This window comes from Callorhinus ursinus, unplaced genomic scaffold (genome assembly GCF_003265705.2).
Source record: "Callorhinus ursinus isolate GAN/ISIS: 27379988/994484 unplaced genomic scaffold, GSC_fseal_2.0 scaffold5, whole genome shotgun sequence".
NCBI lineage: Eukaryota > Metazoa > Chordata > Mammalia > Carnivora > Otariidae > Callorhinus > Callorhinus ursinus.
The window spans coordinates 71,471,510-71,484,080 of record NW_027397067.1 but is presented as its reverse complement, the minus strand read 5'-3'; the positions used below and the strand labels follow the sequence as shown (position 1 = coordinate 71,484,080).

At 34.3% G+C, this 12,571-nt stretch overlaps 1 protein-coding gene across 11 annotated transcripts in view; it reads left to right on the top strand.

Moving 5' to 3' along the window:
• Positions 1–12,571, top strand: part of CYRIB (CYFIP related Rac1 interactor B) — a 142,770-nt gene that overhangs the window by 105,116 nt on the left and 25,083 nt on the right. For 6 of the 11 annotated variants that reach the window (XM_025871125.2, XM_025871123.2, XM_073893204.1 and 3 more), the window contains one exon: positions 5,820–5,902. The exons of 2 other annotated variants lie outside the window; for them this stretch is intronic. In XM_025871125.2, the coding sequence (XP_025726910.1) occupies positions 5,830–5,902 (73 nt within the window). In that variant the 5' untranslated portion in view covers positions 5,820–5,829. Of the gene's footprint in view, positions 1–1,897; positions 1,998–4,819; positions 4,903–5,819; positions 5,903–12,571 lie in introns of those variants that run through there. 3 more of the 11 variants (XM_073893205.1, XM_025871122.2, XM_073893207.1) reach the window with 3 other exon arrangements.

Below are 12,571 nucleotides of genomic sequence, written 5' to 3'. Positions count from 1 at the left end.
AGGATGCACTTCATGTTAGTGGCCATACGTTTAAAGTAGTGGTTCTTAACTGGGGCAATTTTGCTCCCTAGGAGATATTTGACAACATCTGGAGGCATTGTTGGTTGTCACAGCTGGGTGCTGGGGTGATACCAAGTATCTAGTGGATAGAGGCCTGGAATGCTCAACATCCTACAGTGCCCAGGACAGCCCCCACAACAGAGAATTATATGGGTCAAATGTTAGTAATGCCAAGTTTAAGGAACCCTCATTTATAGGGAAGCTAATTGGTCTATTTGAGATTTTCCTTTTTCTCATCCCCCACCCAGAAATACGAAGTTTATAAACTGGATATGAAGCAAACTGACAAACAAATAGTAATTCAGATTATGTTAAGTATGCTGAAGGAGGAAGTTGAATGATGTGATCGAAGATAATGAGGTAGGGACAACTACTATGGATAAGGTTGGCATACAGAGCCTGTCTGAAGAGGGGGCGTTAAGGTGGGTCCTGAAGAATGAAAAAAGGCCAGCCATGGGAAAATCTTGGGGACTAGCATTCTAGGCAGAGCCCAAAAAGGTAAATGAAATCACAGCATCTCTTAGGAATTTTCTAAAAAAGGAGTAAATAGTATATTAACTGTAACGTATAGTTGTGTTTCTCTTGGCTTCTTTTATTCTAATTAAAGAAAGCTGCTTTTGCGAAAATGGTCCAATGTATTAAGTGCCTTTTGTGAGCTCAAAAATATATTCCACAGACTCCAGGCCAGGAAGAGCAAGTACCTTTTCAGGTAACTTACCAACTTTGAAACAAACATGTAACATAAGAGCTCACAGTCACAAAATTTTACCATAAATACCGTGAACACTTGAAGTGACCTATATCTGGTTTCTGTGTGTCACATTTCTTCTTAGCTTATTTAGTAAATATTTATAATATTTAGTTTAATCCAGAGGTTACAATAATATAATTTGAAAGAGAATCTTTAGGTTTTTCCTTCTAAATTCAGATTATAAGACAGTTTATTATTCTAAATTATAATATTTATTACTTACTTTGAAATAGTGCCTCTAAAGTATAAAAAGCATCTTGGCCCAAGTTTTATATAATCTGAAAACTCTTTTATATGTCTTAGTGTCTTTTGTATCACATTCATTAATCTGAAACTTAGAAATGTTACTAGTCAGAACTTTTTTAGATGTAAATGACAGAAACCCACCTCAACTAAACAGGTAAAAAGGAAATTGGTTGAAATAAACTAGGCTATCTTACAGCCGGAGAAGAATCTAGCAACTAAACTGAGGGAAATGGCAGCTAGAATTCAGGAACAAATGGAATTAGAAATTCGTGACTTTAGGACACTTTGTGTAAAGCATGCAGGCTTTATCCTTTTGTGACAGGCTGGCTTCCTCTATGGCAGGAAATATGGCTGCCACACACCCTGAAGCCTCATGTTCCTTGGGTTCTGCTACTGGGAACAGATCCTCTAACATAGCCATAGCAATAGCAGCAAATAGATTGCCAAGCATGGTTTCTAAATGTTTTGCTTCTTTTAACCCATTTAATGATTTTATGAACCCTCCGCAGTGGATATTAATGTTATGAACAAATTTACAGATGAAGCATGAGGAAATTAAGAAACCTGACTATAGTTGCAGGGCTTAGTGACAGAGCTGGGGTTTGAACCCCAGGCAGTCTGGTACCTACCAGACCTGACAGCTACCATATATCGTATTCTTTGAAATCAGAGGATGGAGAGGTTCTGTTTGTTGGGATTTTGGCTAAAGAGTTAAACTATGTAAGAGAAGGATATGGTTTTGATTTATTTACCCTTATTAAAAAGATATGACAACTGATATAACAAACTGTTGAACTGTTTTCAGATCTTTGGAAAAATTCCGTGAGTTTTATTTATTTATTTAAGGAATCTGTACACCCAACGTGGGGCTTCAACTCCTAACCCTGAGGTCAAGAGTCTAATGCTCCTCCGACTGAGCCACCCTAGCACCCTGAATTCCGTGAGTTTTTGTTCAAAGAGACACGCATAGTGTGGTTTGCCTACATAGATTTTTCTTGAGTGCTCTATGGTAAAGAAACTTTCTGCATTGGACCCCAGTTGTACTACATTCAGTGTTCTCAACCAGGGATGATTCCCTCTGGGTACATTTGATAATATCTTGAGTCATTTTTGGTTGTCAAAACTCGTGTGTTGGATTACTGGTGGCCTCTAGTACATATTAGGCCCAGGATGTTGCTAAAGGTCCTACCGTGTGAGACAGACCTCTCTCCACGAAAGAATTACCCAGCCCCAGATGTTAATAGTACTGAGGTTGAGAAACCTGTACTAGATAAGCTGAGCCACTTTTGATTTAAGTGTCTGGGTTTGGGATGAAGAGATAAGAAATTCTAATTTTTGAGTACTTGTTGAGGGGATTAAGGTCACATTAGGCTAGGGTACCTTGAAAGAAGGACCAAATAGTGGAAGAAGTTTATGGAGGGGGGTGTAGGAAAATGGAGCAGACAGACTTGGCCAATTTTGAATATTTTCCTTGAGGATCGACTGTATGCTAAGTAAAAAGGTAAGGAAACCTAATCTCCCTTCCTCCTGTACCTGATGATGATATCATAAGACTGATTTTAGGATAGCATTTCAGCAATATTCTTGACAAAAATGGGGAAACATTGGCTTTGTCATTTACTCTGATTTTATGATATTGAAATTCATTAATAAATTGAAGACTGGTTTATATTAAAGAAGTAGAGCTATTACAATTTGTTTAAAAGTGATTTTGTAATTTTAGGGTTGTAGTTACAATAGCCAACATTTATTGCATGCTTTCTGTGTGCCAGACACTGTTCTAAGTTAGAGCTTAATCTCATCGAACTCTCCTAATAATCCTTTAAAATAGTTTCTATGGTATGTATATTTTACTGATGAAGAAAATGAGTCCCAGAAAGGTAAACTAGCATCCTCAAGGTTTGACAGCCTGTCAGCTAGAGGTGGAATTCTGGTTTGATTCCATAGAAGTACACTCTTTAACACCAGATGATGTGCTGCCTTTTCCCTCTTAAAGACAATTTCAGTCCTTTCTTGTGCTTATTTTCCAAGTGTAATTGAAATTTTGATACCATTAGGTAATTCTTTGTATATTTGGTCTCAGTTCTTGTTGGTAAAGGAATTTATATATGTTTGGAAACAGATATTCCATGTATATGTGAAAGCTTTTAAAAATTAAAGCTGTGAAATACTCTATTTCCAAATGGTTCCAAAGGGAAAAAACAACTCTTGAATAAATTTGGTAACCAATTTGAGGTCTTATTTGGGTGTGATTTTGGGAAAATGCTTATATTTTCCCTGTATAAAAAAGCCTAGAATTAAACTTTTTACAGTGTATAAGATAATTAAGATGAAATATTTCCCTCTTAGTTTTACTCTGTTTATCCATGCGTAAGACATTGTACGAAATCTTTCCAGTGAAATTCTGTGTAATAAGGATTTTAATATCAAAAATAAGATAGATTCTGACCTCTCATTGGAGGAATAATGTTTTAAAAGAGAGAGGACTTTTCAGTGTTTATCATTTGTGAGTAAATTTAACATTTGTGAATTTAGCATTTGTGAATAAATTTTAACATTTTCTAAGAAGTATGTGTGTCAATCTGCCACACTTTGACCTATAAAGCAAATAACTGTTATGCATATACTATTACTTCCTCTTTGGGAAGCTCAAAGTTAGATAACGTATGCCACTGTCCAGGGCGTAGGTGGAGGAAGGGAGGGGAATGGACAGCACAGATGGCCAGAAGTCCTAACTCTTTTCAGATTGTCTGTAATGGGGGTGAGTAATAAGATGTCTTCTTTCACTGATAAAAAATATTTTTACTTTTATGCTTTGTTTCATTTACATTTGCTAGCAGTTCCATATTTGGAGAAAAAAACAATTGAAACTGGGAGAGGGGAAGGTGTGGTGTGCCTGTGCTATCTATCATAGTCTGCCTTCCCTATAGTTACTGCCACTTCACAGTTTAAGCCTGGTTTCCTGGATGTTCCTGACACCTCCTTCCACCTTCATCCTCACTGATTCATGGCAAATTTGGGGGCAAGATTTATGCCAGTGCCTTAATTTTTACTGTTTTTCCTCTGCAAACTTACTAAGTTCTGGTGGTTGCTGGCTCGCTTTTGCTTGTTTGCTGTGTTAACTTCCAAGTTATATATTTTGTATGTTTGTGTATAGTTGATATTGTTGAATTATCAGTCTTTGAGTTAAATAATGAAAAATCTGATTAATTTTAGGAGTATAGAAGATGTAAGAAATACTGGTTTATGTGTGGTAAAACTTCTTAAATGGGTCATCAGTTGATAATTCCCTTCAGTCTTTAATGGTTAAATGTGGTTTGAATACTGTCTTCCTAGTATTCCCAATAGGGTTTGGTTCTGCAAGGAGGAAAATATCCCTATTACTTAAAAATAATAGTTTCAGTTTTTACTTATTTGAGAGATCTATTTTTGATGTTAATTTAAGTTGAGAATATATGCCTCAAACATTTTAAAGGAGTAACACTAGCATAGATATTAATCAAATGTAAATATTGCAAGTTATATGTAAAAATATCTTTTTTCCATTCTTGCTTTATGTAACTTTTTTGATATGTGGAAAAGAGGGAAAGGGCTCTAAACTCAGAGCCAAATGTGCTTTTGTTGTTCCAAATTTTCAATGCCAGAAGTATATAAACCTGCACCTGTTGGTAATTATGAGCAAGCCAGCCTTTGCCGAATCCCAGGCCTCTGCTTAAAATTTTTTTTACTGGAACTAAATGATGTTGCCATTTTTATTTTTAGGTTTGCTGGCATGGGTAATCTCATTAAGGTGCTAACCAGGGACATAGACCACAATGCAGCACATTTTTTCTTGGACTTTGAAAGTAAGTCTCTTTAGCCCTTCACAGCTGGTGCATAATGGTAAAGGTGAAAGATGGTCACACCGCAGTGAAGGCTGGCCCAAATATTTGTTAATAAAATATGGGGATCAAACAAAGTTTGCATGATTTTTTTCTTAATCGTAGGCAAACATCACCATCATATGTATAATTCTTTAGTTTTTCATTTGCTAAAATCATGTTGAGTCTGTAGCCAGTGCTGTCCTTTCATTAGTCCATGAAGCAAGCAGCCTTATGATGAACATTCTAATAGTATGCCTTGGTGACTACGCCCAGCAATGTGTTTGCTCACAATCCTATGATAATCTTACAGAAAATCAGTATGGTGCTGCATATCCAGAATCAATACTTTAAACAACTTCCACAAATTTATTAATAATCCAAATTTAAGATGGATGGAAATATATGCTTTATTGAATGGCATACAGGAAGTAAGTTGAATATTCTGCTATGTTAAGATGAAATGCAAAGGTGAGCTGTGGCCAAAACTCTTAATATTTGGCTTTGAAATAAATTTTTGTTTCAGTGCAATATTAAGCAAGATGACATGTGAATAATTCTTGATAAGAAATTTCTTTTTCAGAATACTAGCACTATTGGAATACTTAAAGAATTTTTCATTATAAGGCCATTAATGAAACTTGTCTTGGGAGAATTTTGAGAAGAATTAGAGCAACAGTTGTGCCATTGTGTACAGGAAAACCACATTTCACCTCTAGGTCCTACATACCAACACCTTGAGAACCCGGTTTGCTGTCTGCCAGAGCACAGTCTGGGTAACCTGAAGGACGAATTCATGGCCTAATGAACATTTTCCCTGTTACTATTTTTTAAAAAAATAAATTTCAGATGTTCTTTTTTATAAAGGGATATTTTCTCTTTTCTTATTCTTGTCTTGACAGGTACCTTAACATGGGGAATCTTCTTAAAGTTTTGACATGCACAGACCTTGAGCAGGGGCCAAATTTTTTCCTTGATTTTGAAAGTGAGAAGATGATTTTATATCTATTTCTCTTTGCCTGCAGTAGACTGCGTTTGTCTTGCACTAAATGAATGTTTCCACTTTGCCATCTTTTTAACTGCTTTGCATGACTGAGCTATGAATTGTTTGAGTAAAATTTCTGGTGCCTTCTAGAACTGGAAGTCAAGATTTTATAGATTAAATTGTGATAAAATGTTTTTACTTGAATTTTTGTAAGAGAGTCTTATCTCCTAGTTGGATGTTATTTTATAATTGGAGATACTCTAGTGAAAACATTTTTATGAAAAAATTTTGGTGGAAAGGACAACTGCTATTTTGGGATTTGTTAATAGAAGCAATTTTTGGGGGAAAATTGATTGCAGTTGAGAAAAATTGACTAGGTGTTAATTACTCTATGTATATCTATTGAAGTATTTTAAATACAAATCTGTTCATGAAGGCCATTCAAAGCTCAGTAATTTGGGCATAATATTAAAAGGTAAGTGTGAACCTTAATTATTTAATCTTTACAGCTAATTAATTTGAAAAGTTAAACTCATTATATGTATGTATTTCAGGAATCCTTTTTTTTTTCTAACTCTAAATAAAAAGAAAAATAATGGGTTCACAGACCTTTAAGTAATTTGCCTTCTGTTTGTTTTATGTTGCATGACCTATTGTAATATGGTCTAAGAGTGGCAGGTAAGTGTCATTGACCCCTGTGCATGTTGGAAAGCTTTTGCTTTTTGGCTGTCTGTATTGCTTTAGCTTATCTGGTTGTCAAATTGAGAACAATGATATTAAATTGGTTGTTTCACTGTGAATGTTGCTGTTTTAACTGATCATTATTAGAAAATTGTTAGGAAAGGGTGAAGAGATAGAAGTTTATAAGTTGTGTGATCCCATGCATTTTTATCTGAGATTAAAACATTTGAACAGATTTTTAAATTCTTAAAATTTAAGACCTTTTCTGGTTTTAAAAACAAAATAAATCCCTTAAAATCTATCCCCAGAGAGTCATTGCATTTTCCATCAACTTCAGTTTATGTGATATTATACAATTCATTCTATTTTATGAATAATTTATATATTTTTTCTTTAAACCAGGACAGTTCATATGAATCAGTTTGTAGCTTATCTACATTTTATTGAAATAATTTGTGGTCTCTGATTTTTTTTTTTTTAAATTCCTAGAAATGTTCTGTTACAGTTTGGGTCCTGTGTACAGGCTAGCAAAGAAGAGTAATGTGAATATCAGGACCATATTAAATTGTTGGGTTTTTAGGGGAAGATGTTATTAAATGAATATTAGTTTTCTTGACCCTTCTCAACAATTTAACAGTGCCATTGTAAGTGCATGTTCAGCATGAATTTTAATCAGCTTGGGGTTGTTAAGCAGAGTGCTGACTTGAAGATTCTTCTTTCAGATGAGGCAACTTACATTAGAGCTGTATTTTAGTTTGTTTGCATCTATTTCAAACTGGTCTTGTATATTTTTTCTGCTATTCTGTCTCCTTTTTATTCTGTCTCACATTCCTTACATTTGCAGAATCTTGGCTTTGATACAGTCAAGATCTTGTTCAAGACTTGGCACTTGATCTTTTTATAAACCTAGCATCATGTTGTGGTCAAGTGAGAAGCATGAATTTACTGTAGTATTTTAAATATTCTTTGGTCTTGGCTTTACAGTCTTTGGGGGTTTGAACCATTATCCTTAAAATTTAAATAGCTAATTTAGTGGCAGGAATAGGTTAAAATTGCTGACACCACCACCAATAACAACCAATAATGAAGTACTATACATGAAGTGTTAACTTATCAAAGGCAGATGTAAAGTAAAGGTGATATTTGTTGACCTTATCAGCCAATGTAGAACTTTCAGTTTGACACTGGATATGCCATATACTTTCCCAGAGTTTGCCCGTTGTTACTTCTTACTTAGGTTTTTAAATGTTTTCTTTTGATTCCAACATTAGAGTACTCTTAATCAGTTTTTGTTTCATCTATTGCATATTTGCTTCTTTTTGGAAATATGCATTTGTAAAAGTTTATCTTATCATTAGACTATTCAGTGACTTTAGCCCAAGCATGGGTCCTGTCTTCAACAGCTGTATAGCAGACTAGGAATTGTCAATATAGTTGATTTGCCAGTTCCTTGTGATTACTGAGAATAAAGCCACATTCTTTTATTAAGTAGCATATTTAATACTACATTGTTTGTTTCTGATTGAAGAATAATATTCAGGTTACCAGAGTAATTTGGCTTTACCATTCCTCCATTCCTCTTTTTTTTTTTTTTGAAGATTTTTTATTTATTTATTTGAGAGAGAGAGACAGATAGTGACAGAGATAACGAGAGAGAGCACAATCAGGGAGGAGAGGGAGAAGCAGGCTCCCGCTGAGCAGGGAGCCTGATGTGTGGGCTCAATCTCAGGACCCTGGGATCATGACCTGAGCCGAAGTCAGACGCTTAACGACTGAGCCACTCAGGCGCCCCTATTTCATTCTTAGTGGTTAAATCTAGCTCATTGTATCTCCATGATTGGGTAGCTAGAGAAATAATTTCATACAGATAGATATACTGGCATTTTGTATCAAGTTGTGTACAAATTAAGTATTTTTATGCATATAAAACGTGATCTAATGGAATCCTGTAGTTTACAGAATGAAGATGTCTTTAAATCATGACGCCTTTAGTTTACATGCCTGTACATACATGGTTTTTCAGTTCAGTTCAACAGACATTTGTGGCTTGCCTCCTGTATGCCAACCAGTAGATGCTGAGGATTCAGAGATAACGAAGATACAGCACCTTCCTTTCAGGAGTTCTCAATATAGTAAGATAGAAACACAAACTAATAATTTCCTTGACATCCTTTACCACTCAAAGTGTGGATCACAGGGGGTTAACTATACCTAGCAGTTAGTAGATGGGTTATCATGGAAGACTTTCTGATGGTAACCTTTGAGTTGGGTTGTGGAGTCAGAATGTTTTAGGGTAAGTTAGTGAAGGAAGGAAGGAACAGCATCTACAAAGCCCTTAAGGCATGAAATGACATTCTATATTCAGTGAAAATACTGTTATCTACTCTTGAGGTGTACTAGAAAAAGGGACTTCTTCTTAAATTGTACCTATATGATAAGATTTTATTTTAAGAATAATGGTTCAACTAAGATATAAACCCAGAATTGCCCCATAAAATTTGACAGCAGTTATGCTAATGGCAGCATATAAAAAGCACTGAATTGGGGGCAGTATAGCCTCTTGTACTTTTTGGAATTTCTTATTTGATAATGACATTTATAGCTCATTCTAATGGCACATCTTTAGCCTGAGTAACTACTGTATCTCTTAGTCCATTAAATTGTGGTTCTTAGGAGAAGAGGCACTTCTGTTTATTTTTATGTCCATTTCCAACCTGCACAGTGCTTTGTAAATGATAGAAGTTCAGTATCTGTTAGTTAACTTGACTTATCTCCAGGTAGACCAAAATAGGAGAGTAAATAAAGGTGGTCGTTTGTAAATGAGGAATGGAATCTTACTTTCTCTGATTCTTTGTTAAAGTGCCTTTCCATTTAGTCATACATTCCCTCTAATTCTTGTGTCTTTTGTGTGACTTGTCCTCCGCAATCTTGTAAAACTATTGAGATCCACTCTTTCAGTTTAACTTTTTTTTCCCATATTACTTCTTGCATATTTTCAGTTGCTTTTGCCCTGTACTTTGAAATATCTTTATTCTGGTGGCATTTTCTTATATTTATTTTTCTAAAATGATGGAGGATTATAGTCATACAGAGATAAAAATGCATAATAGTTTCCTTTAACTCATGCTGGAGTCGCATTTATATCTCTACCTTCTCATTCATTCACCAAACACTTGTTACAGAAAATCTACTTGGGACAAGTTTACATCCTGTACGGTGTATGTGCTATACACTGAGGTCCCTGCCTTGATGAAACTTAGGGAGATAGATCGTAAATATTTACCGAATGAGTGAGTGCAAGACTAAAGCACAATGGCCCCTTATCACAATTACAGTTTTTGTGTGACTTTCTTTTTGTTATTTTTTTTTGTAGCTGATCTTTGCCCCCTTTTCTATTTTTTATAAAATTGTATAAAATTCAGATTGAAATTTAGCAATTATTTTCAGTGACTCTTTAATAGAAAACCAGTATGAAATTACGATTATTTAATTTTACCTTCAAATAATAAGAGCAACTGAAACATGCCTTAATTTCCCTTGAACAGCTATTAAAACTAATCTTGATGAGTAATCACTGCTCCTGCTCTAAGTAGTAGATACTTTATTTTGCATTCAAATGAATGTCCTTTTGTCACCTGGTTAAATGATAGTTTTTTTCTCCAAGTAATAAAATTTTTCATTCTTTGCCATGAAAAATCACAGTGACAAGTCTTGGTTGTATTATATGATACCATTTTTTGAAAAAAAAAGTGCTTTATTTTATAATCTTTTCTCCCTCCCTAGTATTTCACCCTTTTGCATGACTTGCTCTCAGTAAAGTAGTGCTTATTACCTGTCTGCTACTTTCTGTTTGTCTTCATTTCTACAGCAGTCTTCAGCAGCTTTCAAAATTATAAATGTGACTTTCCTGTGACAGTCTAAAAATGTTTAATCAGTGTGGTGCTGGGTATTTTTTCCACCCTTAGGGGGAACTGGAATCTTCTCTTTTATTTTTAAATTTCTTGGTACTTACTAAACTTTTAATAATTATTAACCACTTCCAAGGTCTACTTAAAGCTACTTGATAATGTTTCTTCTGTATGTAAGTCTCAGTGTCACATTTTTCTGTTAACAGCTAGGTCACCACACCAAAAATACAGTTTAGTATTTTCAGACTTCACAAGTATCTTTTGATATATAATAGTCAAAATATTGTCCTTTGTCATGAATTCCCACTTCATGAATTAAAACTATGATATGTGTCTACTATTGATGTTATGTCTGTAGTTTCACAATTCCATATGAAAAAGTATAAAACTGCTGTTTTGCATGTTAAAAAAGTATTTTTCTCTATTGCATCTGGTGTAAGTATAAAAGTTATGAGGCGTACTTTTTTTTAGTGTGTGTCTTTTAGTTTGGAGAATATGGTCTGGCTAAATGTGAGAAATTATTACTGCTAAATGCAAACCCTGATTTTTAAAAAATCATTTAGCTTCAGTATCAATATTTGCTTCTAGTAATACCTTTACGGCTTTGGACACAGAGTATTTTTAATTTGGCTCCTCTTGTGTAATTATTTTGTCAGAGTATTTTTATTAAAAAAATAGATTTCTGAAAGGAGATTTGGAAAATAAGGGAACAGATACAAGAACACAAATTCTTGAGTTGGCTTTGCACATGAATGTTATCTATTGTTGCCATAGTACTGTTTAACTATGTTGAAGTTAAAATTTGGTACTCTGTTGATTTTTTTAAAAACTGGTATATTTTTGACTAGTTTGCAGCCTTAATAGGTGGAATTGAATTATGACTTGCCCTATGTGCAAAATAAAGTTACAGTTCTTAGGCATCTGGACTCCTAGTTTCATGTGTGAACTAAGTTTAAATTTTCAAAGGAAAGAAATAAATATATTGTATATTTGTGGGAAGGTAAAGTGGGTGCAGAAAAGTCTAAGTACTAGTTTTTATATGATTGGTAGACAAAGGGATTTATTAGAAATGTTCTCAGTTCATATTATCAATTTGGTCTGCCTCCCCTATCCCTGTAAGAAAAATATTTGTGTGGAGGAATTCAGCCAACACAGTTCCTCTCTAAAACATGATGTTCATAACGTTTATCATTTTTAGTGCTTTATGCCTTATCTGTAGAATCAAATGTGGTCTAATTGGAAAGATTTATGAAAAACTCCCATTTCACACAGATTGCCCATTTTTCTCAAAAAAAAATTGTATTAAAAAAGAAACAAATGACCAAGTTATTAAAAACAGCGTTTCTGCTACCTCAAATTTAGGAGCGAGAAATCCAGATTTAGTCATCTATTAGCATATGCTCTGTGGCTAACACCACAGGTGGTGGAAGTGCCCATATGTTTGTGTTCCTGATTGTGCTTTTTATGACTGTAATTCTCCCTTCATTTTTCTCTCACTCAGTCCCAAGTATGTGGGGAGCCTGTTTTTGCTTTAGTATTTCAAAACTTCAGTGACAGTATTATAGCTGCAAGTATCTGGTTTTCAGTCTAGCCGTTCTGAAACAGTGTCATAATTTGAATTCCTCTGCACAGGAGTTTTGATCTTGTGCTCATCAGCAGAGAAGTTCATTGGCACAGAATTTAAAGTGGTCCCTAGTAAAGGGAAACATCTAACAACTATTCTTTTAAAATAGTTTTTATTCTATATTGAAACTCAAGTCATTAAAATGAACTTTATAGGAAAATAAAGTAGTTTCAGTCTTAAGGTGTAGATGAACAAGATATATTAGTAGGCTTTCCATTTCTGTTGCTTTAAAATAAATCATTATTCATGCATTTGCAGTTATTACTGGTAATGATTACTATAGTAGTAAAAGTGATTATTAACACTATCCCAAATTTAAATTTTGAATTACTGTTCTCAAGTTCATTTAATATACCAAGTCATGGTTTGTAACTTAAGATAAATAGTAATGTTTGATGGTCCCTTGCTCCTTTGTGATTTTACAAACTTGAGGCTAGCTATTCAAATGTAGAAGTA